The following is a 25,269-nucleotide window of genomic DNA, read 5'->3' as shown; positions in this document are numbered from 1 at the left end:
TTCTACAAATTGAACGCATACATTGAAATATTTATTTCAACTAAAATTTGATTGATCTAATAAAATTAATAACAACAATAGAGCATCGTGAAATTATTTAGAAATTTTATTACGTTATAATCATATTAAGGTAGGTGATTGGGGTGAAAATCGAGAGAAAATGACAATAAAAACATCAATATATAAAATACATATAAGATTAAGACATTGACTGAGCTGAAAAAATTACAATTAATTTTTAAAGTTTAGATTCTAAAATAAATAATTTCATAAAAGAAAAAATTATCTCGAATAAAATAAGAGAACAACGAATAGGAAACCTTTGGAATAATATTTGAGAGATACTTGAAAGGACCAAAAAGGGGCTTAACGCGTGGAAGCAGTCTCCTTTCTTTTATTTTTATTTTTCTTTTATTTTATTCTCTCTCTCTCTCTCTTATTTCTTTCTTAAAAAAAATTATTTATCACTGTCTTGTTTTGTTTTTCAGTCAGCCAACCACCTTCTTGATGTTATTGACGCTTTTTCTGTTCATTCTAATTTTCTGCAGTTTTATTCACTATTTTGTTTATATGAATTAAAATACTTACCTACAAAGATAAATATTTTACAAATAAAAAAATCAGAAAAAACCTATAATTTTTTTCCAAATAATGATTGGTTAATTTTTCAATGGCGGTAAATATAGGGATAAGTGTTCAGTTAGCACTTAAAAGTATTTCTCTGGAATAAATATTGAGGTGCGTTTTAAGTGTTTGAAAAGTAATACTCAATTGATACACGTCTATAACCATCTTAAATGGTTCAAGGATACCTTTTACAATCGAATAATTAAGTTTCTTTTTTAAATAAAACGAATTCATATTTGAACGATATGGAAAATTAAAAAAACATTTATGTTGAATTGGTAATAGATGATATATTTGATGAGAGAAGCTAGTGAGATCAAGAGTGCAGAGAGAAATTGCTAGAGAGAAATTGTTGTGTAATGAGAAATTATGTGAAATGAAGAGAGATAGTGAGACGAAACTCTATGAAAAGTATATCAGTGATAAAAAAAGAAGTTAGTGTGAAGAAGTGTGTAAATAGTAACTCGAGAGAAATGAAGTGTATATATAGAGATTATGTCGTAAGAAATTAAGGATGAAACACTACTAAATGTAAGTTTAGTGTGATACTCACGTCGTATGAGCATTTTAAGATACCTAGATATTTTACATTCATACAAAATAAATATGGAAATATAGAGGCTTATCGCCTGAAATCTTGAATTTTTATGAAACCTAAAAGGAAGTCTTAATTATTTAAAAGTAGTATTAATTTTGACATAGAACATAATTTACCTCCTGAACATTTTAATTATCCTCCCTGTAATATTCTTCTTGCCATTCTCCTTATTTGAAACAAAAAAAGAGGGGAAATGAAATGCTCATATTCTAAATGTCTGGTGCATATGTCTTTTCCAATATTGTTTTTAAAATATTTATATAACTTTATCTCACTCTAATTGTCTTCTTGTTTCTTTAGTGATTAGCATATATATTTAACTCCATTTTCAAGCATAATTGGGCGTATCTCCAATTCTACTGCTAGCCAAACCCCTTCTTTTACCAAATTGCCTCAACTAGATAAATATTCACCATATTGGGAACACGCTTGGTGATTTTTATTATTACTTGCCCTTCAAAATATCTTATCATCGTTCTTAAATCAACACTTTCAAATCCACGGTACATCTCTTCGAACTCTACTGATTAAAACATATATATTTGATCTAAAGGTCGGATATTGAACCCTCGCCCCCAAATGAACTAAAAAAGGTAATAGGCCAATGAAAATGAGAGAGGTTCATAAAATTTTATGTTTGGGCCAGCCCAATAAGCCCACTCAATAATGAGTCATTTGATTGGCTCATTGGGCTGGATTCAAGAGTCTTGACATGTTGCCCCAATTATAATATGTAATATATCTTTTTTTGTTGGCCCAATTTTTTTTAAAGATGCATGTATTTGTTTGTGCTCATTAATAAAAATAATACCCGAATAATATTTGGTACAAAAATATTTGATGAACTAAATTGACTAATAAAATAAAGTTACCAACATGAGCAAAGCATAGAGACAACAGAGAAGTAACGTGTACTTTATATTTTATATGAAAAAAGAAAAATAGTAATATATGCTTTATTCAAGGAGAGTTAACAGCTTTCTTGGAAAGAAATAATATTCCGTCAAATGTCCCGATCTAATTATACCTAAGCTCTACAAGATCTGTCATTAAGAATAATATAATATACGACACTATTAACATTAACCACGATCTTTTCAACCTAATAATTTTTAAAATCCATCCTAATGACGCCTCCAAGATTGACCTACCCCACTTTATCACATATCAAGCTTCAAAATATGTATCTTTAAATGATATAGTCTTTGATATTACGTGAAGTTAGCAAGATCAATCGATACCTATCATTAAATTTCAAAAAAAGGAAAGTGATATTTGTACGATTCAGACGAAGGAGACATATGAACATTTGTAGGGCCAAAAATTGTGGAAAGAAATGCAAAAATACCATAAAGACCAAATACTTTTGTAAGGGCCATAAATCTAATTCACATTATAATATGATAAGTCATGGGAGGGGCGACTTTTTTTTTTTTTTTTTTTTTTTTAGGGTTAGTTTTTATAAAAAATTATTTGTTCAATGGCCCTCCAAATTAAAATTGATAACAGCAGAAAAAGGTGAATATTAGGAACAATTTTATTGTTTATTATTATTTTCAATTAAAGGACTTGGACCTTTTTCCATTTTGGAATCCAAACACGAAAATTATATATTTACGTTAATTAAATATCTCATTTCTAAGTTTTTATGAGTCAATTTATAAAAAATAACATTTTTTTTTAAAGTTTATCGAGGGTGTGGGGATAAAATCTTTCCCAATATTTTGCTGAAGTTTCCAATAAAAAAGGGTAAGTTTATCAAAATCGTATTTAGAGAGAAAAAAAAAGCATTTTCCTTTCTTATCTTGATATTTAAATGGGAGGGAAAATCCACTTAATTGAAGGGATCCTCCCATTACAAATTTAAAGCAAGATTTTATTTTGTGTGAGATTTTATTTGAAGTGGTTGATGTATTTGGAAATTTTTTAAAGAATCTTATTCTATAACATAACCTTGGAAAATAAAAGAAATACGCTATCTACGATCAACATCAAAGTTCTTTGAAATTTTTATAAACATTAAATAAAAATTAGAACTAAAAAAAAAGTCAATGTAATGTTTATATTTTTTTAATAAAATAACATTTCGGTAAATTTTTTACACTGCCTAACCCTTTGTTTGAAAGTTAAATAAATGATTTAAAATTTTGTGATTTGAAATCCAAAAAATGATTTAAAATAAATTAAATTAAATTTCTTTGTTTGATGTTTGGGTTGGAAATGAAAATAAAATAAAACTTTATTTATTTGAGTGTTTAATATAAATTTATTAATTAAAAATTAAAATATAAAAAGATTAAATATGGAATTTACTTTGAAATCAAACATTTTTACATAGAAATAGGATTTGAAATTGATTTAAAATCGTTGTAAAAAAAATTGATTTAAAACTATTCAAAATCATAACAGTGAAATTCATTTGAAATCTATCATGATTGAAATCCTTTAAAATTTGAGGTACAGTGTAATAAAAAATATATTATCAAGATATTTAGTATTTCCTCAATAAAAAAAATCTCCGCTGATTAAAGAAAATTAATATAACAAATATTAAAAAAGAGAAAAAAACCAAAGAGTTAAGTATTAATCGTATTATTAAAAAGAAGGGACAAAAGAATGGAAAATATCTAAGAAAATATCTAAAAAGGGATAGAAGTAACGAACGGAGACATAACGTAACCAACGGGGGGATAAGGTTTGGAGCGCGTCCAAACAAGGTCCCAATCACACCGCCTTTTGGTTAACCAACCCTGATTGGAAATAAACCGCGTCGGTTCAATTTGGAGCGAACCCTGAAACTAACCCTAGTTACCTTCTCCCTTCTATATAACCACGCCCCATGGTTCTTCCCAAATTCATTCTGCTCTTCTCTAGGGTGTGGATTTGCGTTGATCCCTCCCCTCTCTCTCTCTCTCTATCTCTTATTATTCCCTTTTTACCCTTTTTTAGGGTTTCGGATTCCATTTCAATGGCCGCCGCTGATGTTGAGTTTCGTTGCTTCGTGGGTGGCCTTGCCTGGGCCACTGACAGTCAAGCCCTAGAGGAAGCTTTCTCTCCTTATGGCCATATCGTGGAAGCGAAGGTCCGTTTGACGTCGAGATCTGGATTTGTTCCGATTCGGCTTTGTCGATCCTAAATCTGATCTGTGACTCTGTGACTCTGTGACTCTGATCTGTTTTGTGTTACTTTACTGCTCTACGTTCTATGTTACTTTTATTACTCTCCTTTAATCGGTACGTTCACCTTCATCTTGCTTACAGAGACGAAGAACGATCGGTTTTCTATTTTGTTTTTTCGATTGTGATACCTTTGAAATCTTTGATGTGGTTCTGTGACTGATCTCTGTTTCTATGTGATTTGTTGTTCAGATCGTCAACGACCGTGATACTGGAAGGTCGAGGGGATTTGGATTCGTGACTTTTGCCGATGAGAAGTCCATGAGAAGTGCTATTGAAGGAATGAACGGCCAGAACCTCGATGGCCGTAATATCACCGTCAACGAGGCGCAGGCCAGAGGAGGCGGCGGAGGCGGTGGAGGTGGATACAACCGTGGTGGCGGCGGTGGTGGATACGGCGGTGGACGCCGTGAGGGTGGTTACAACCGTGGTGGCGGTGGCTATGGCGGTGGTGGAGGTGGATACGGAGGAGGTGGTTACGGCGGTGGGCGCCGTGAAGGTGGATATGGCGGTGGTGATGGTGGTTCCCGGTACTCCAGGGGTGGAGGCGGCGGCGGATCTGAAGGAGGCTGGAGAAACTAGGTGGCGGCGGCGGTGGGGCGTTATGATATAGCTTTTGGGTTGGAAGTTTTAGTGTGGTGAAATCCTAGCAGCCTCTTTGTTTTCTTTTGTGATGCTTTTTACTGTTCCGTTTGGTGCCTCTCTTTTTTGACCGATGACCGATGACCGATGGGTTTCGTGTTCCTCATTGTCGCTCTATGTTACAAGGAAAAAAAATATTACATAAGAAAATGAAGTGCAGCTCTTCGTTCTCACTCCATACAAATATTTCCAGTCTTCGTTTTCATTAAATCATTCGTTCTCACTCCATACAAATATTTCCAGTCTTCGTTTTCATTAAATCATTGTTTATTCCGCTTCCGCCATGCCCAAAGTTCTCAAAGCTTTGAATAGAGAAACGCAAATTCGATATAATTTTAATCAAACCAGTTCCGTCGGCCGGCGAAGAGAAATATATTTATGCAATTTTAAAGCTGTGATGAGAAATGGGTGGATCTGGTTTCGTTCTAATCCTGTTGACAGCTGTAGAAAAAATATCGTAGTACGATTCGAGATATTTTTGCGTTAAAGGCGTCAGATATTTGTAATGATTCGGGTTTCTAAACAGTACCTCCATGGGCCCGCATCTCGGGTTGCGTAGCGGACAAGTAATTATGGAATCTGATAAAATGTTTTTGGAATATTCTATGTTGCGGGATAAATTTGTCGTTTATGGGAGCGGGAATATAGTGGGCCTCTGGGCTTTGTAACTTCACACATGGGCCTGTTTTTGGGGCCTGTAAAGCTCAGTTTTCTATCGGTAATTGAATTCTTCTCTCTGATGGTTTTTTACTATTTTTTAAAGAATATCATGAAATGTTTAAAGGGACTACGAATAGTATGAATTATGTTTAATCCATTGCTAATATTCGATTTTTGATTACTTTTGTCACATTTCGTAATTATTAGTGCTGAACTTAAAATAATAGATGGAGTTTTAATATATAGGTTAATCTTGACTTGTCCGATTTATTATTATTTTGAGTACAAGGGGTAGAGATTCAAATATATGCATGGGACTTCTCAAGAATGACCAATGGAATCTAATCCGTTGAGGCTTTGGTTGATAAATAAAATCTTGGTATTAGAGAGATATTTGGAGATATTTCTTTTCTATCTAATTGGTTATCAAACTTTGGAATGGGTCAAAATGGAATTTTTGATGTTTTATTATTTTTTTTAACTTACAAAATTTTAGAACATGTTTTTAAAATTAAAAAATGGACCCTCAAAACATATTCATCAACACGATTCTTTAAACTATTTTTATTCATGCAAGTTGGAAGGATTAAACGACAATCATATGACAAAAAAATTATACCAAGCCAATGGTCGAATGTCTAAGTGAAAGAAGATGAGAATCCCCGGGCCACGACCACGAGATGTCGACGGGCTCCCCCGTGTATCTTCTTGACACTCAGAATATGCGTAAACACAAGCAGCATGAGATCATATCAAATGACACTACAAGCCTAAATGGACTTTCCAGTCCAAAATTTCTATTTTTGTAAGAAACTCTTTAACATAATCTCTCTCTCTCTCTCTTTCTCTCCTCACTGCTGAAAGTTCAATTGTTGCCTATTCAAAAACAAGCTCAAGTTGATGCTATTCAAGATTTTTGCAAGCTTCTCGATGACGCAAAGAAAAATTGCCCTCTAGACATTCCTCTGGCAGTAACCTTTTCTATTTCGTTCTACTTCACCAGCATAAATCTTGGAGAAAGGCAGAGCAAACATCTCAGAATTCAAAGCTAACTTGCCCCAAAGGTTCCATATAATAAGTTACCTTTATCCTTTTGCAGCTGCCTTTGGACCATTCAACTAGGTCGGGGTGGTGCGATACTTCTCTCCATAAAGTTCAAGATTCTCGTCGGTTTTCTCCAACCTGGAAAGGCTGAAATGAATCTAAAAGGCACGTATCATGTCTTAATGATTAAATAAGCATCCGTTCCATTAGCTTTCGGGAACTAAACAAAAAAAAAAAAAAGCACATTCACACTCACTCACGGAGCAGTCAAACATGATTGCATCTATCTACAAGTCGTAGAAAGACGACCACTATGTAGTAAAACAGTTCCCCGAGAGAGGAGGAACCAATATCGGTATTACTTTCATGTGAAGAAGGATAGGAATAGAACAATACTTGATGAGGATTCTTAATGCTAACCAGAGAGTGGATTTGAGTGTACATATTATTCAGAAACCGATCCCGTTCTGTGTGATGGATGAAAAAATCGAGCAATGATCAGTTCCAAGTTTCATGCCCACAAGCTAGCAGCCAGTATCACATTGACTAAAACTAGTGCAACTTGACAAAGGGGCTGCATTCACTTTCATTTGCTAGCTGTTTTCACCAGCCAAAATGGTATTAAAGACAAAGGTGTACCATCTAATGCAGGTTTAAGATCACAAGAAAGAAATTCTGAAACTATAGCCATTGAAAAACAATGCTTTTTAGCAAGATCAATTATTGCACCCAACAAAACTTTTGGACGGAACTAGTTGTTTTAATTGATCTTTTACGTTTATCGATTGTTTCCAGAAGCTCGTCCAAGAATGCCATTTCATCAACCTTTATCTATCTGGCTTAAAAACTGTAAGACACCATCATGAATCCCAACAACTGAAGTTTCACTTGCCAATCCCATCATCTCTTTATACCGGCCAATACAGAGAAATTACTTGTTTGAACTGTGCAAATAGAAAATAGACAACATATCACAAGCTTGCTTTGAGATACTAACTCACAACGATCGTATACCGGGCATCTCTACCCAAATTGTAGATTAAAGCAGTGGTGTCACCTTGTCATCTTATGTTATCCTTTCTTTCTTAAAGTATGCCTTTCACTCCCAAAACTAGCACTTTTTACCCAAGTAGTTATGTTATTTCTTGATTCGGAGCATGTCCAATACAAGTCTATACTTAGATCTGCAATTTCAGTAGGCTGCTGGGGAAGGGAAACAGCTTGCAAACTCTATTTTTCTCTAATTCCAAAAACAATGTCAGACATGTAATACGTTGTAAGTTGAAGGTGTAGATCTTCACCATTTAGTACTTAAATGGAAGAGAAATGGATTGCGGTTTATGAATTCTAAGTATTTAGACAGTATCACAAGAGAAATCGAAAATAAAAGGCTTGCTGCTCTTAAAGAACTCGAGACAAATAATTTCGTCGACACTATATAAATTAGTAACAAAAAATGAGGCCCCCTGATCAAGTATCTTTTGTGACAAAAGAAAAATAAGAGCAGACAAAAAAAAAAAAACTCAGTTGGGCCATCGCAATTCTTTGCATCTAGGACAACAGAGATTCTATACCACATTTCAGTTGAAAAGAATATCATGGTATCAGAATTGGAATATGATTATAAATATTTTGAAAATTGAAGGGTGATACATATAAAATGGGCCAGCCAGAGCCCAACCATATCTCCTAGCTGGAGACCAGTAAAATTTACGTCACTTTTTATTTACATAAGAATAACCAAATATAGCAAGGGGAACATATAGCTGTGGACCATAAAAAACTTACATGAAAAAATCAGCAGGCAAAGCATATGAACCAATCTTTGTGGTTGCAATAACCCCATTCCAAAACAGCTGCTACAAAACAAACCAAACAGGTCATCATGGATATGCTTGATTCCAAGAAATATTTCATCCAGAACTGACACAATTTCTAGCACCACCAAATAGTTCTTCATACTAAAGATTCATAGGTTTATTACTCGTTCTTCTTATCTAATTACGGGCGTGCTAAACCAGACTTCATTATCAATATACACAGCACTAAAAGGTACTAATGGCTTATTGACACCGAGGAATATCCAGAAAGGCATTTAACAAACGATCTGATTCTATATTTGTTCGTCTTGTTTGGAGACAGGAAGGACTTCCACACAATTCACACTTGTTTGTCTTGTTTTGGAGAAAGGAAGTCTTCCACACAATTCACAGGGTTGAACAAGAAATTGATATCTAACTTTCTAGATATTAACTATCACTTTATTGTTTAAAGGATATCAAGGTGAAATGTGGGTTCATAATTATGGCTCTAACAATGTTTAAACTCCACACTCCAAAGTAATGCCACAGTAAGATGATATAATACATCCGAGATAATTTGGTTAGAGAATTAAGTTTCAAATCTCAAGAACAATGATGGCAAAGAACATATCAACTCCTATCAATAAAAGCAGAGGAAAAACAAGAGGTTTACTTGCTAAGATATCAATGGCTAAGAAACCACCAACATTGAGGAAATGGGAACCAAACATTTTATCCAAAGAAAAAGAAAAAAAGGAAAAAGAAAAGGAAAAAAGGAACACAATACAATCATTGCACGGACTCGTTTGGCCAGCTAGCTTTGCTTGGAATGTTGTTCAGGATAGAGGACACATCAAAGATACACCTGCAGTGAAAGAAGAACGCAAAGGGATTTCATTTGCCAGATAACTATTTGTAGCAATATGGGGAAGAGGGAAACTTTTGCAAAGATGAAAGATTAAAAAAAAAAAAAAGAAAAGAAGAAGAAAAAGAAAAGGGGGTTCTAGAGCAGAAGCACACACGTGAAATTTTTTGTACAATCGATTGATTCTGCTCTGGGTTTGGGCCCATAAAACCTACTAAGGAGGAGAATAAAACAGAAATGGGTAATCTGGAAAATATCTCAACGGAAGAAGAAGCTGACCTCAAATGGGATGGATGGATTTTGGGTTTGATTTTTCTTTCTTTCTTTCTTTGTGTCTCAGTTGGGTTGGCGTGCTTATCTTCTACAGTTGTTTCAGACCAAATTGAAACCCACGAAGCAGGACTGCGTGATTTGTGGTGGAATGGAATTGGGGCAAATTTCTTCTGCTCAACAGAGGGTCTCTCAGTCTCTGCCGCTGGCTCTGCCTTGGGTTTCTTTGAACCACATGCGATTTTTTTTAGCACCACCAATTGTTTACTGAAACGAGAGGATTTTGGGAGTGGTGGGGTGCGTTTTCGTGTTTGAAAAATTTGTTCTTTATTTGCCATGTCTTTGTCACAAAATGGTGTTTTCTCTCTCTCTCTCTCTCTTGGTTTTCTTTTTTTGTTGACAAAAGGAAATTCCTTCTCGCACGATGAAAAGGGAGAGGATTTGTTTATTTTTAGTTGAAATAAAATTTTGGGCCCTTTTTCTTTTCTTTTCTTTTTTTTTTTCAATTTAATGTTTAAAGTTTTAGCACAGTGTTGAGTGCTTCTTGTTATGTCGATATTTTTGTTAGTATTTTCATGTGTTTGTAGGGTTGGACGTCCACACAAAAAGTATAGTGACATTTTTATTATATGGTAAAAGAACTGATAAGATGTGAGAAAATATTCATCAAAATATTACTAATGTGAGCATAATATCAATAATAAAATTTTTTAACTTATTTAAAAAATGTAAAATGTTTATTAGTTAATTTTAACTTATTTTATGAATTTCTTAACTCTTAGATTTTTTTTTTCCAGGTTTGAATTCTTACTCTAACTCTAGTGGTTTTTTTTTTTTTAAATTTTAACAACTCTAGTTTGAATTAGATAAAAATAAAAACCCTTAATAAAATAAATGACGTGCCTCATTTTTCTTCGAGATATGATGCTGACTTATTTTAACGAAGAAGTCACATGTGGCAATTGTAATTCGATGTAAATAAGTACCAACATCGTATAAAATTGTGCTAACATGAACATAGATTAGTGATTACAATGTCTCTACTTTCTTCTAGAGATGGTAAAGTTCGAACTTCAACTCTCATATAAAAAAAATCCAAAAAAACTGTTAGGAATAAGCTAAATGAAATAAGAAAAATCCAAATAAATTAGGATTATCTTCGATGTTCAAAGTTTCATTGTGCAGGATTTCCTAATTAGGATTCGTACTCTCTTTTATTGTCTTTAGATTATATTTTTCTTGACAAATTTACATCTATTAGATTTAAATATGCTTCTTTATTTTATGATGTAATATTGTTAAACAAATTTATTTTTCCTTAAAATATGATCTACTGTCAATAAAAAATAACCCCTCCAATGATGTTTAACATCTAGAGAATGATCAAATAGAAGGCGTTTCAAGCTGAAATATCACAAGTGTCCACCAAATTATATATGAGTGATGTTATAAAATGTGTAATTTATATATGTATGTCATGACCTATTAATGATAGGTGGATGATAATAAATAATAAAATATGTCATGTTTTGTTTCACGTTCAAGTATGGGTAGATATATACGTATACTTAAATATTGGAGATCGAACCATCAACTTTTGAGATAATAATAGATATCTTATCCACTAAACTAAATTCGACAAAACATAGTATATTTTAAAAGTATGAAACAGTTTGACAAAACATAATATATTTTAAAAGTATGAAATAGTTTAAAAGTCCTATGGAAAAATATATTTGACTAAGGTCGAACCCTCCAATACAACGAAGCGGAAGATATATGACTACTTTTTAGGATAGTACTTATATAGCTCTTCTATTAATTTTTTTTTTAATAGATCTCTAAACTTCCAAAGTTTGTTTACTTAGTCCCTGTATTACAAAAGATTTCAATAGGCTTTTAACTTCAAATTTTGTATCTAATAAATCCATGTCATTAAGTCCACTAATTTAGACAGCCAAATACTTAAACTTGCTTGAAATTAGCTAGTTAGATAATCGTTACATAATATAATCAGCGTGCCATGTAAGCATAAAACAAAAGGAGTCAACAACTAAGTCTTATTAAACACAAAATCGAAATCTATTTGAGGCTTTTGAAAGAACAAGAAACCGAGTAGATACAATTTTGAATGTTCAAAGATCTATTAGAAACTTATTAAAGCATTAATACGAAACAAACACAAAACTCAGAATCAATGTTGTGTGATTTATGCTTTAGATCCCTACAATCGAGACCTTGAACAACACGATGACCAATGCATAATTTGAATTCAAGATCTCACGGTAGGTGACATCACAAGACACAAAGGCTCTTGCCGCTGCACCATTCCAAAGACCAAAAAAACCTCTTCAAAGAAGAAAGAAAGAAGAGAACTTTTTTGTCCTGTTGTTTTGAGAGAGAAGAGAGATGATGAAATTATCTTACATAGTATTGTATTTGTATTTTGTATTTTGTATTGCTTCTGTGCATCTTTGTCCCTTCTTCCATTTCCATCTTGTGGTTCCTAAGCAGACAAATCATTCAAAATTCTCACTCCCTCCTCTCCTCCCTTTTTACAACATCATTTCCTCTGCCAAACTACCAATTCTGCCCCCACCTTTATAAAATCCCCTCCCTCTGCCACCCACTTTTCTGCAACTTCTTCTTCTTCTACCTCTCATCAATGGCTGCCATGTCCTCTCGTGACTCTTCTGGCTCATGGACTCCAAACCAAAACAAGGCCTTCGAAAGGGCCTTGGCTGTCTTTGACAAGGACACCCCTGATCGCTGGCACAATGTCGCCAACGCCGTCGGCGGCAAGACCGCCGACGAAGTCAAGAGGCATTTCGACCTTCTCGTCGAAGATGTCAAGCACATCGAATCCGGCCGCATTCCCTTCCCTAATTACACCGCCACCACCACCGGATCCTCCAATGGCAACGTCAATGACGAGGAAAAAAGGTAGCCTTGTTTTGCCCTTTGCAATGTCCCTTCAAATAATGTATGTCTTCTGTGGGGACCGAAATCCCTATCAACTATGTTCGGGTTGGTTTGGATAAAAGATTTATATAAACTAATCGTCGTTAGATAAATTATGAGTTTATAGATAAATATATACATTATTTTTTTGACGAGAGAATATACAAATGAGAAATAAGAGATCCGAATCCAACATTCGAGTCGTTATCGACCCACTCATGCATTTTTTTGCCCCATCTCAATTATTTTGATCTTTTCCTTTCGATCTTTAACTTTTTTATTTGACTTGTTTTTTTAAAATCCTTGCAACCCTTAAAAAAATTCTTGTTCTTTTTTATCTCATTAAATACAATTTTAAAGCTTTTTTATGTCTTTAAAGTTTCCTTATTTGACTTATTAAATCCATTTCTAATTTCATTAAAAAAAAAAAAAGTTATTGAAACTTGGTTGTTGAGGGAGGCCTTTAGGTTTCCACAAAAAGATAAAAGCATGCAATCAAATCATCCCTCTATTGGTAAATGAAATGTTATTTATTTATTGATTGATTTTTAAATTGAAGTCAACAATTTACGAGAACCCCACGGCGTGCTACTCACGTGCCTTCTCTCATATAGCTAATCACGATTAGAAGCAATAATTGGTGTTATAAATATTATAATCCGTTTATTGGCCATTTAAAAGCAACTTAATTGATTGTTTAATGTTAGATATTTTTTCATTTGCTGACAAAAAAAAAAATGCAACTCGTCAGAGACCAGGGGACTATTTGAAAATTAAAAGTATTTTTTTATAAATAATTTTTATTAATATTGACTTTTTTACGCAACAAATTTGATTTTGGGTTTTTTGAATTTTTTAATAGTATTATTTTCTTTACGTGCAATTATCTTTGTTTAATTTTCGAAATGTTTTTGAAAAATGGACCAATTCTTAAATTTGAAAAATAGAGTTGTGAAAACTATCTTTTTAATTTTTTTTTATTAACTTGATTAAGATTTAAATAACCTTCTTAGATGTAAGATTTAATTCCTTTTCCAGAGAAAAAAGAAGTAGGATTGAGAAGTAAAAAAAAATTGTTGGTATAAAGTAGTTATTAAATGGGTGTATAATAATTTAAAAGCTTATTAGAACATATATTTTGGTTTTTAAATTATGTCACGCTCAAAATTGACTCTTCAAAAGCGGTTTCCTAATGACGAGTGTAAATTATAAAAAGGTTTTTAAATTAATTTATTTTGTAAATAAAGTATTAAAATTTAGCTTTCCTTTAAGAAATTAAGACAATCTCATTTAATCTCTAATCCTTTTTTAAAAGTTATGAAATTTTGTCTCTAATTATTTTTCGGTCAAAATTTCACCTTACTATATGCACACATTCAAAATTAAACAATTAAGGAAGGATAATGACATATACCTTTTGAAAGTTTAAGGACTAGAATGAAATTTATTTTACTTTTTGAGAAATTGCAATCATGGGGCTAACTCATTTAAAATTGCAGGATGAGAAACCTGAAGCTTCACTAAATTGGTTGAAAAAGGAAGTGGTGGGATGAGGAAGAATAAAGATGGATGGTGGATTACTGTTTTGCCCCTAAGATGACATATCAATCTAGTAAAATTGCAGCACTTCAAGAATCAAAACCTGCAATTCTATGTTCTAAAATCTCTCTCTCTGTTTTTTTTTTTTTTTTTGGGAATTTCTTTTTCCAACTAAAAAGCTAATGGATGTAGGAGAATGAATTTAATATATGTCTCTTTCTACTAATTTCCTCTATATGTAATACTTTCTAGATATTAACAATCTTTTTTAATTCGTTTAAATTTATTAAATCTTCACAATTATCTGTAATGGGCCATGATTAATAATAACTAATTAATGTTAATGGTAACAAAGTCCAACAGAATCAGACGAAATCATTTTAAATCAGTGAATAGATTTCTTTTGATTTTTATTACATACCTAAGTTGGCTAAGTATATTTTTAGAAGAAAGAGCAATACTGTCGTCCATACACCAAATTGAGGCAAAGTTCAAATACCACATTACAACTATACTCAAGCTGCAAAGTTAAGTACTTCTCTAAAAAGGAAAAAAGCAATTTAAAATGTATAATTATTTTGGTGTTAATAGACTTTTCAAAATCACTGTTGGATAAAGTTTTTGTTCTTGATTTTCATTATTTTTTTATATCCATAAGTATCCCAGCCATGACTAATCTCATAAGACAAGTGTAAGTATTTGGACCACGACTAATCTCATAAGTCAACTGCTTGACCCTACGACATTTGCAATGGAGAAACACAGAGAAATTAATGTCCAAGGTAGGCGGTCATCGTGAATTCTTCATTCTCATTATTTTGTTGAATGTATTAGTCCTTTTTATATTAAATAAACTCTCACTATCAAGAGGTTAGCAAACAGAGAAAATCCGAAAACAGTATTGGTTGCTGGGCTCAAAATATAACAGTTCTTGGTAGCTAAACAAGGAAAACAACAGTAAAATTTCACATGGACTAAAATTAAAATAATAATTAAAAAAAAAGACTATAAACAGTAGAAATAAACCAAAACAAGAATCCCAGATTACATGGGGTTGGTTCAAGAAGTAGACAAACTTTGATGAAAGAAAGAAACTTTATTCTGATACTGTTGTTCGAAGAGGAAGAGAACTTTCAACTCCATTTGTGGTCTCTGAGTTCCTATCTGCTACAACTTTCGACATTCGGAACATCTGCAACCAAACCAACCCCAATATATCAACTTGTAAACAAACTAAGAGGGGGTAATTGCCGCCTCTCTTCACTTCGTCCCTATAACTATCTATATCAGAAAGTGATCACTTCTTTTAGACGCTCAAAAAGGGCAATGGAAGTAAACCTTGTTGATAGTCTTCTTGAAGCACGATTTGTGTTCGTCCATGGATGCATTAATGAACTCGTCGATGTGATCCTTCAAATCCTCCAGGAAAGTAGCGTCATCATTCTTCTTCTTTCGACAAGAAGCCATGGGTGGTGGATTTGGAGCACCTGCAGCCGACAGTTTTTCATTTTGGGCTTTCTGTGGTTCCATTGGTTTTAGACCTGATACCACAGTTATTCCAGTAAGATAAAAAGGGAACATAATTGGCTGGACAGAAAAAAGTTCTACCTTTTTTGGTCAATGAACAACAATCAGTGAAACCTTCAAGGAATGTGGAACCACTATGCTGCCTCCTAGACATCTTAGTTTCAGTTTCAGTTCAACATAAGCTACACGGAATGCAGTTTCAGTTCTTTATCGTCTTCAAACTCTCCTTTATCTTGGCTACCTTTACTCTTACCACATACAGAGATAGACTAACATTTCTTTCCCTTTTTCTAGATTTTGTATAGCCACAACCTTCATGTAAGCTTCTTTCTAAACCAATTTTAGTAACAAAATTCAAATTGATAGACCCGCGATACTAGACATACGAGAAGTCGAGAAAGGGAAAGGGAATGAAGAGGGGTAGTTCAGGCATCGAGTGACTTTGTAGGAGCTAGGGTCCTTGTAAGTCATAGAACAAAAGTGTGATGCATCTTCTCGTGGCATCTGGTTCTGTTTCTAAGGCTTTTTATAATTATAAATTAGGAGTTGTTATTTGGATTGAAGAACCTTTCTGTAAGTTTGGATTCCTTTTGTTAGGCTCTTTTTTTTTTTTTTTTTTTGTATACACAAGTATATTTTTTCATTTTTCTCCATGGAAGCTGGGTTTCTTATAGAAAAAAAGGGAAGTGTGATGCAAAAAAGATGGTTCGATTAGAAAGAATACAAGGATAATGTTTTTTTTAATGAAAACTATGCTTTCATTGAAAATAATGAAAGAATATAAAATGGCGTGCAAAAAGACAGGCCAACAAAAGGAGCCACACTAAAAGGAGGGACTCAAGATCAAACTTAAGGGATAATTACAAAAAACTTGGATACCGAGGCCCAAAGAGAAACATGAAACCGAGCAAAAACCCAAATCTCCTTCCAAGATATCTCGACCACCCTCTAAAAATCTTGTTATTTCTTAGTTCCATAGCCCCCACAGAACAACACAAAGTTAAGTGTATAAGATGTTAAATAAAATGGGGTAAATTTTGGAACCACAATGAATTAGGAGAATTATGAGCGTTTGTTGATTATTCATTGGTTTTTTTGTTTGTTTGTTTCTTTCAAACGGACAACTACTTTTAAAACAAATATGTGGTATCAATGCCCCCCACTTTTACATAGAGGCTTCAACACCCAATAGTGACATATCAGCCCAACCATTTATATCCGAGGAAAGAGTCCCATGAAATTTTTTTTTGTCAGAGTGTTGTACACACTGCTTCTTGGTGGGCTACAAACCACAAGACTTTCTTTTATAATTACAGTCCCTTTTTGATTGTCAAAAGATTGAAAAGCTACTCTGGTCTAGTTTGTGGGGAGGGTAATCTCCACCCTCTGCCCTTAGGCCGTGCTTCGTTTTTTTCGTTTTTAATACAAAGTGTTTCTTATCCAGAAAAAAAAAAAAGATATTCACCCACTTAATTCAGCTTGTCAATATTTCTAGAACTCATAGTCCAAGTCATATAACAAACTTTCTACTAGGGGTGTTCAAATAACCCTAGCTTGCCTCAAGGCCCCACCCTTCCTCCATTTTCAATAGCTTTTGCCTCCATTTTCTGCCTGCCTCCATTTCCTTATATTGCTAAACCATATATTAACTTCCCTTCCTTATTTCTCTCCCATTCTCACAATGCAACTAATCGTGAAAATCCCAAAATTTTACCAATCCAACCCAACCCGAAATATAAGAGTTTGCACACTTGAATCGGGTCGCTTAGATAGCAGAACTGACGAACTCGACCAAAAAATTCTCCTAACCCAACCCGACCCAACCATACTTTCTACTTCAAACCTATGGCTGAACTAACATTAACCAACTCCAGCTAGCTTCATAATCACAAAAAGCATACATGCTCACAACTTAATAATCTCAACATCGCAATGTGCACAATTGCAAGTCAGCACGAAACAGACTCAACTAATTTCATAACATGCTTTACTTCAAAATCAACCATTCAGAAATCCAAGTCACATCTGCATACCTATGTTCAAGAAGTAGCAGGCACATAAACAACAAGCATGCCACGAACCAATTATACTTACAAAAGGGTCCTAACGCGCTCCTAAGCTCTATTAGGCCGGATCCCTTACTGAAGCAACTTCGATCTTTGCTGGATTAGTGTCCAAATCCAAACAGATCTAAAGTCGGTGAGAACGTGCCGCCGTCGCTCGTCGGGTCTTCGCGTCGTGGGTGTGGCGCTGTTGCAGATCGAAGCTGTCACGGTGCCGCCGTCGCAGGGGAGGGACGTCTCGCCGTCGAGTGGAGGCTGCCACGGGTCTGGGTGTCTCGCTCGGATCTGTCGCCGCCGCTCACTGCCAGTGGGTCTCGCTGTTCGCAGATCTGCGCCGCCGGATCTACTCGGTGTTGCAGCCGTTCGTAGATGGTGGCTCGCCGTAGGGCTGGTCACGCCGGCGAAGGAAGGTCGAGGGCAAGGGGGTTGCTGGCGGCCGATACGAGAGAAGGAAAAAACCCACCAGGATTTCAAGATGGGGAAAAAACGATGATGTTGGCTGACATCATAAATAGGAGTGTTTTTTTTTTTCATTAATCATTCTCTTTCAGAAAAGAAAAGCCAAATATACTCTAAAAAAAATAAAAATCCTAAAAGATAGGTTGGACAATATTTTTTAATACAACCATTTAGAAATGTGAACCTCTAAAAAACAGATTACATGTCAATCTCTAAAAAAAAAAAAAAGATTACATGTCAATTAATGATACATTATCATTAAGATAAAATAAGTTGGACTTTAAAGTACTCGGAGGCAAAATAAAAATTAAATTTCTAAACTTGGGACAAAATTTGTTTCGGAATAGATATAACAATTTGCTTAAAAAGACTTCAGACAAAATTTTGTTTTAAAAGAAAAGTAAAATAAAACATCTTTAAAAGTTAATCTATATCTATCCATTTGATTTAAAAGGTATATTTAAATCCTCATCCTCACCTCACTAAACTAAAAGTAAATAAAAGTAATAATAAAGAGAAAAATATTCGCGATCCAATCCAAACTTTGATGCAATAACACAAATTCATATATATACACACATGACTTAAAATAAGTAGAACATAAAGTGACTGAGATGTAACGTTTGTGTCTAATAATCAACCTTGATCTTATTTTTAAGAAAAAAAAAATAAAAGCAATTAGTAAAGTTGCTTCTCGTTCGCTAAAGCTCGAGTAACTCAAGAAGAGATGTCCTGCAACTGAAGTTACTTGATTGTAACTTGGTCGAGTGAAGAAATTTGTTGGGTACTATCCTCTTCAAGCAAGGAATGAAGAAATTTTTGAAGGCATTTGCAACAATATGGCCTGCTTTCTCTATGCAATCCACTTTTACTTTTCCTCCCAATTTCCTTCATAAATTTCCACCAATTAATTGATCATTATCATTTCAATCAATATAATAAACCAATTATATATGAAAAATCCACATTTATATGAACCATTAGACTCTAAAAGGACCACAGTCAAATCTAGCCAATCAAACACATTTTTTCCATCATATTTTCTTTACCATTTTCAAATTTATATACTGCCAATTTTTTAAATATAAAATTAACATATAAATGACGAAATTAAAATCAAAACCATAGTCCCTAATTATCAACTTATCTTTCTAAAATGGATTTTGAATTTGACTTCAATTATTTTATTTAGGTATAAAAATGGATTTATTTGTGTTATGTATAATGCAAAAAAGGACCAGATTAAATAATACTACAATTTACCAATTTTTGTTCTACAATGATTAAAAATAAATTAAATTAGGAATTAGAGAGAAATTAAACTTACTCTTTCATTTTGTAAGCAATTTGCAGATCAAACAAATTGTCATTTTCTTCCCATATAATAAGCATCCTCTGTAAAATCAATTGAGCAAAAACACATGAGATGAATGGAGAAGATTGAAAAGTTGCAATTTAGAAGTAATTACATAATCTACTTTAAAAAGAAAAAATATATTTAATTTTTTCTATTTAATGTTCCAAAGTTTTGATTTCATCTCAAATAATTTCAAAAAATTTCCAACTAAATGTAACATATAGACATGACATTATTAGATATAAATCTCAATAAATTATTTGCCCTTTAAAAGGTTAATAAAATATCACTCTCACCTTCACTTTGACTACTTAAATGTTAGTGACAAGATTTTGAAACTTAGTATATGTGACCAAAATGTTTCATTGATTATTGACGGTCCCATTGTGGACTATGGTTGGTGTAACTTCCCTCATTAATGTTTTGGATGTGTTCGTTTCTCTTATTGATATTTCACAAATAGAGAAATTAGAAAACTCCTTAAAAGATTTGTTCTTCTTCTTATGATACTCGGTGACAATTCACTAAATTAATGACATAAGATAATAGAACTCTATAAAACTTAGTTGGATAGAATAAAAAACATAAAAATTTCGTACTGAGTACAACTCTTGTTTAGGAGCGGAACCAAGAAGGAAGGGACTAAAGTTTTTGAGTGAATCGATTTAATAACATTGTTTTCTTTTTCTTCCCAAAGTTGGTTGATTTCCTTTAATTCTCCTATATCAATTTTCTCTTTGACTTTTCTAACTTTTAAAGTTAGAGTTGAGCACCGACAACCACAAAATATTGTATTGTCATACTTAAAAAATTAATTATTAGATTCCGTTTGTTCTTTACCACTACGACTATAATTCATTTAAATTTTTTAGATAGAATTGGAAGATTTTCAACCAGGAGAAATTTCTTGCATTCTATAAATATATGTTCCTATAGCTAGGATTAATATTATGGTCTATATCGTTACAAGTATAAGCAGTTTCTTGTTTCTAATAACAAAACAATTCTTCCCGTAGAAATGAGTATTTTTTTAAATTATTTACTTTAGTGATGAGAGATTTTTGAGCAAGACCCACGAGGGACAACCTTTTGATCGAACATGGAGCGCTTCGTTTAACCTTATCAAATAAAATATATTCATAAAAAGCCATGATCTAAAAAGAATTTGCCTCCATTTTTCTAAATAAACATTTATAAAACCTGTGGGTATCGAGTGATGGTAAAATCATCTGCAGAAATCAAAGCTTCAAGGAGTTCTGCTCTCTCCTTTCTGTGAATAATCATTGCCTGTGAGAGTAAAAATTATTAAATGGAGCCACCGGATGAAATTTAATTTTGGCTCGCAAAAAAAGTATAGCCGTAAAAATTTCCATATTCCACCTTTATTGTAGATATAATATTTTGTTGCATAACCTTTCAAGTTTAATATATTTTTTACAAAATTTTCAAAAGGTTAATATATCGTTGTTATGTAATATATATCTTGTTAAATTATTATGGTTAGATATTCAATAAATAAATTAAATTTACACAATCGATCAATTTAAGATTTTGGATTAAGTGATTGTATTAGAATGGGAAGTCCTCGCTGAAAACCAAAAAAATAATTTTAGACAAGAGTAAAATTTTCTCATAAATATTATAATATATATAATCTTTCCATTATAAAAATTTAGAGAATAAATACAAATAAATTAGGTAAGGATTAAAACCAGTTATTTTTGAAAAGTTTGGAGAAGTAAAATATTTAATATTTTGAGAATAAAATAAAAAAAGTCGAAGATTGAGAATTTAAGAGGGGAGTTTTTTTTTTAGTGTTTGAAAAACCAATCAGGAAGCGGCGGCAACTTATAGGAAGCAATTTCAAACATTGACCTCACGTCCTTCACCGTCGCCGGAATCAAATAATCCGGCTAACTCTTGTACCCGATCTCCTCCAGCGACCCACGGCTAAGCGACTCCGTCAATGCCGCCGGCGACCCCGTGACCACCATCGCCGCCACAAACTCCGGCCAGATCTCCGCCACAAACTCATATATGAGTTTTGAGTTTCTGATCGAATTCTATGCTGTGACGATGGTTCTAAATATTCATGTTTCCATGGATTCAACATCGACATTAGGGGTGAATCGACATTTTCATTATATTATATAAAAATCGATAAAATATAAAAAATATCAACGAAATGTCACTAATATATATATAAAATTAATATTAATTAATTTTAACTAATTTAGAAATAGGAAAATATTTATTTGTTAATTGAAATATTTTTTAGGGTTTTTAAAATTTTATAACTTTTACAAAAATATCCATTGACATCGACATTTTTTCTTGTTCCCCATCAACAATAGCTCCAAAGAACTGTGGAAGCAATTAAAACAGGTGACATGTTTTAAAATATTTGCTTCCACTAATCCTTCCAAATCTATTTTAAATTTCAAATTTCAGTGACTAAATTTGTAAGGGTGGGAAAGAAAAATGCTTGGTTGAGTTATCAGTTTTCCATGGCTGTTTATATATTGAGGGGTTGATGGAAAGTTGTCCCCTGTGTGTAGTGCATTTGCATGCCACTCTGCCTAAATACTCGTCTTCCTATTTATATTCTTTTATTGTTTTCTTCACACTTTGAGCCTTTATTTGTAAGAATTTAATGTGGAAATAATATTAAATAACATGTTGTTGTAAGTACGGACCACTGTCAATCTTGTTTAAAGTTCGTCACGTGGGTCAACAAAAAATTTTGAAAAACTGACGCAATTGAACTAACATCGATTCATCTGATCAATGATTCTGTTGAAGATTTAAAAATGACGAACTCCTCTAGTCGGAGAATTGATTTTTGATCCATTGACTATTTTCAATGAGTGATAATTGATTTTGTAAAAGTGGTTTTTATATTTATTTTGATATGATTAGAGTTATTTTGAATTTATGAATCCTTAACTATTATTAATTCTATTGTTTTTAGATAGAAGTGATTTTTGTTGGATTTTTTTAATATGGTTTATTATTAAATTTATTATAAAAATGTACCATCCATCAAACTATTTTTAACAATAATGCTAGAAAAATATTGGTGGGGACGACCTATGAATGGCAGCTAGGGATCTCTATTAACGTGGCCTTTTGATATATATACGACCAGTTTGGCAAAAATCAAATCAAACTTAACTAACAAAATCTTAAAACAAACCAAAAAATCTATTTTTCAAAAATACAAACTTCAAAATAGAATGATATATTCCTCATAAATATTAAAGAAAAAGCAGAGAAGGATTGGCAATTGTTAGGTGGAAACTTATAACTAAGTCTTAAATGTCATAAATAGAAAATGAATTTTATCGAAGTTGTTGCAAATTATTGTCGAGTTGGAGATTGATGACTCAACTCTATTGTGTTGCATAGAATGTCACTAAACAAGCATACATTTGATTCTAATCAAAAGTATCACCATTTGATCTCATTTTTAAAAATTAGATTTGATTTTTAATTTAAATGTTTAATAACAAGGGTTAAATTGATTTTCTTTTATTTTTTTTGGTGTGATTTAAGATTTTGTTAGTTATATTTAATTTAAAATTTATTTTTTATTCGATTTTTTTTATAATTATTTCTATTGGTATTAGACATTTTGAGTGAAGTAAAGCCGGTTACGTTCCCATAATATCATACAATTGTACAGATACTTGAGGTACGAAGGTATCATTGTACTTTACAATTTTGACATGAGTAAAATTGATTCTAGCTATATCAAAATCATGACCTTAAAAGAAGGAGCAGATAATTAGGGTCATACAATCATAATTTTGAAAATTTTTGGCCGAGAAATAGGTTTTGCAGGTTTGTTTTTCTCATTTTTCATTCTTATGAAATGTTAATTTTGGAAGCAATTTTTGTTGTTCCTGTTTCAGATTTCAAATACATAAATACAAAATTGTTGGATCATTTTTATTTATAAAATAAACAACATCTTTAATATTTCATTTATAATAATTAATTTTCATACAAAATTTTATTTTTTAATTTAATATTTAAGAGAACAGAAAATAAGAAATTGTGTTATCCAACACATTTTTATTTCCAACAAAAAATATTTACTAAATATCTATTTTTCTTAAAAAAAAAAAGAAGAAAGGATAAAACATTAAACGATAAACGAAATTTGAAAGTCGAAGCGAGTATACCTCAACAATAATTAGCATATAACTCTAACCAAAAGGCTGTGAGTTTGAATCTCCCGACACGTTGTACTAAGAAAATATATCAATAGTATATATTTTTTAAAGTGATTAGAGGCTTACAGATTTTGAATATACGTTTATTTTATTATTATTATTATTTTAAAAGTAGCAATATGTTTTGGTGACCACGTTAGCAGTTACTTTTCCATTTGTCTTCAAAATTCTGATGTTTCATTAGCTAGTTTGTTGATTTTATTTTATTTTTATGATAACTCTGCCCTTTAATTTTGTCTTTATCTGGGGTTTTCTATAATTAATTAAAATTATAATCTTTATATATATAAGATAAATACCTACGTACTTACTCCACAAAAGTATATTAATTTATATAATTATAATAGATTTTTAATTTCCTAAATCAATTTTTAACTTTTTAAAGTGGTTTTCATTTACTAAAATATATTGGAAAATTATTTATTTATTATTATTATTTCAAGGTAATATGTCAGAACATTGATCCCTCAATGATCTTTATTTATATTTTATAGTTTTTTTTTAGAAAATTATAGTAGGATATATATATCTTAACCAATTGAACACGAATAATTCATATTTTTATATGTGGTTGTGGATGAAATTCAAGTAATATTTATGCATTAAAAGATGAAAATTTAATAATATATAACATTTTATGTAATAATAATGATGATTATTAGGAATATGTATTATTGTCAAAGTGAGTATAACTCAAGTAATTGACATATATCTCTAGTTAAGATATTGTAAGTTTGATCTCTCACTCCTACTTGTAAGGTGCTTTGTTTATTGTCCAGAGGTTGGAACAATTAAAAAACAATTAAAAAAGCATTGTAAGACACAATTAAAATATAAAATTAAAAAGATTTAGTATGTATCACTATCAAAGGTTACAGCCACATTGGATAAGCTTCAAAGAAAAATAAATAAATAAATAATCCATTGCTTTGATTGCGTATGGACACAAGGGATTTGATAGAGTATTCATATCAACTAAGAATTATTTTAACATAACGGAATTGCGACAGCGCACAAACTCAAAATATAAGAGAATCACGTGGCGGACTATATAAACGCAGATTTAAACATATTTTATATTTATATGTATCAGAAAAATATAAATTATGGTAGAGAGTTAAAATTATTTGATGTTGATGCAAAAATCTGCCTAAGGCATGGAGAATGACCTGGGAGGTCGATGTGAGCGACTTGAAGGTGAAATTCTTCTCGGACACATGTAAAACCGGTAGGCCACTCCAACGCCAAGTTAGTCTAGGTATTCAGCTTTAGACAGATTTTTCATACCTGGGTTATGTGTGAGTGGTGTATTTATAGTGGCGATCAGGGTAGCTATTTGTCCTATCACGGTATTTCCTTACTCGGACTGGGTTCCTTATAAGGTCCGTTGGTCCATGCATGTCACCCGAACTTCCCCTGCCCTTTGGATGAGACTCTCGGA

General features: G+C 32.4%; 4 protein-coding genes and 1 long non-coding RNA gene across 8 annotated transcripts; 2 read left to right on the top strand and 3 right to left on the bottom strand.

The window, feature by feature from the left end:
• Positions 1 to 4,074: 4,074 nt before the first annotated feature.
• On the top strand, positions 4,075 to 5,216 carry LOC111015433 (putative glycine-rich RNA-binding protein 1). Its single transcript, XM_022290454.2, has 2 exons — positions 4,075 to 4,307; positions 4,594 to 5,216. Exons 1-2 carry the CDS (start codon positions 4,194 to 4,196, stop codon positions 4,981 to 4,983), a joined length of 504 nt encoding a protein of 167 aa, XP_022146146.1. The 5' UTR covers positions 4,075 to 4,193; the 3' UTR covers positions 4,984 to 5,216.
• A 1,021-nt stretch (positions 5,217 to 6,237) lies between these two features.
• LOC111015434 (uncharacterized) lies at positions 6,238 to 10,112 on the bottom strand. 3 transcript variants are annotated; one of them, XR_015789292.1, is made up of 5 exons: positions 9,694 to 10,110; positions 9,352 to 9,414; positions 8,536 to 8,606; positions 6,787 to 6,905; positions 6,238 to 6,713 (listed from the first exon to the last, which is right to left on the bottom strand). XR_015789292.1 is itself a non-coding variant. In XM_022290459.2 (4 exons), exons 1-4 carry the CDS (start codon positions 10,020 to 10,022, stop codon positions 7,648 to 7,650), a joined length of 507 nt encoding a protein of 168 aa, XP_022146151.1. In that variant the 5' UTR covers positions 10,023 to 10,112; the 3' UTR covers positions 6,238 to 7,647. The 3 variants fall into 3 exon arrangements, 2 of the variants coding, with proteins under 2 accessions (XP_022146151.1, XP_022146150.1); XM_022290459.2 differs by having other exon boundaries at positions 6,238 to 7,691; positions 9,694 to 10,112; XM_022290458.2 differs by having other exon boundaries at positions 6,238 to 6,905; positions 9,694 to 10,111.
• Positions 10,113 to 12,238: 2,126 nt separating this feature from the next.
• MEE3 (Homeodomain-like superfamily protein) lies at positions 12,239 to 14,410 on the top strand. Its single transcript, XM_022290564.2, has 2 exons — positions 12,239 to 12,627; positions 14,145 to 14,410. The coding sequence occupies exons 1-2, from the start codon at positions 12,350 to 12,352 to the stop codon at positions 14,167 to 14,169; spliced, it is 303 nt and encodes a 100-aa protein (XP_022146256.1). The 5' UTR covers positions 12,239 to 12,349; the 3' UTR covers positions 14,170 to 14,410.
• A 659-nt stretch (positions 14,411 to 15,069) lies between these two features.
• Positions 15,070 to 18,265, bottom strand: LOC111015478 (uncharacterized). Of its 2 annotated transcripts, none has more exons than XM_022290513.2 (3): positions 17,806 to 18,265; positions 15,523 to 15,725; positions 15,070 to 15,376 (listed from the first exon to the last, which is right to left on the bottom strand). In XM_022290513.2, exons 2-3 carry the CDS (start codon positions 15,712 to 15,714, stop codon positions 15,281 to 15,283), a joined length of 288 nt encoding a protein of 95 aa, XP_022146205.1. In that variant the 5' UTR covers positions 15,715 to 15,725; positions 17,806 to 18,265; the 3' UTR covers positions 15,070 to 15,280. The 2 variants fall into 2 exon arrangements, with proteins under 2 accessions (XP_022146205.1, XP_087977277.1); XM_088121151.1 differs by lacking the exon at positions 17,806 to 18,265 and adding an exon at positions 15,793 to 17,799.
• Positions 18,266 to 18,783: 518 nt separating this feature from the next.
• LOC148212758 (uncharacterized) lies at positions 18,784 to 20,947 on the bottom strand. Its single transcript, XR_015789450.1, has 3 exons — positions 20,791 to 20,947; positions 19,561 to 19,628; positions 18,784 to 19,121 (listed from the first exon to the last, which is right to left on the bottom strand). It is a non-coding gene; the product is annotated as an uncharacterized LOC148212758 (long non-coding RNA).
• Between the last annotated feature and the right edge of the window lie 4,322 nt (positions 20,948 to 25,269).

Source organism: Momordica charantia (genome assembly GCF_013281855.1).
Source record: "Momordica charantia cultivar OHB3-1 chromosome 2 unlocalized genomic scaffold, Mcharantia_2.0 BLBB01000002.1, whole genome shotgun sequence".
NCBI classification, from domain to species: Eukaryota; Viridiplantae; Streptophyta; class Magnoliopsida; order Cucurbitales; family Cucurbitaceae; genus Momordica; species Momordica charantia.
The sequence above is the reverse complement of the archived record's forward strand: the minus strand, read 5'-3'. Positions and strand labels throughout refer to the sequence as shown.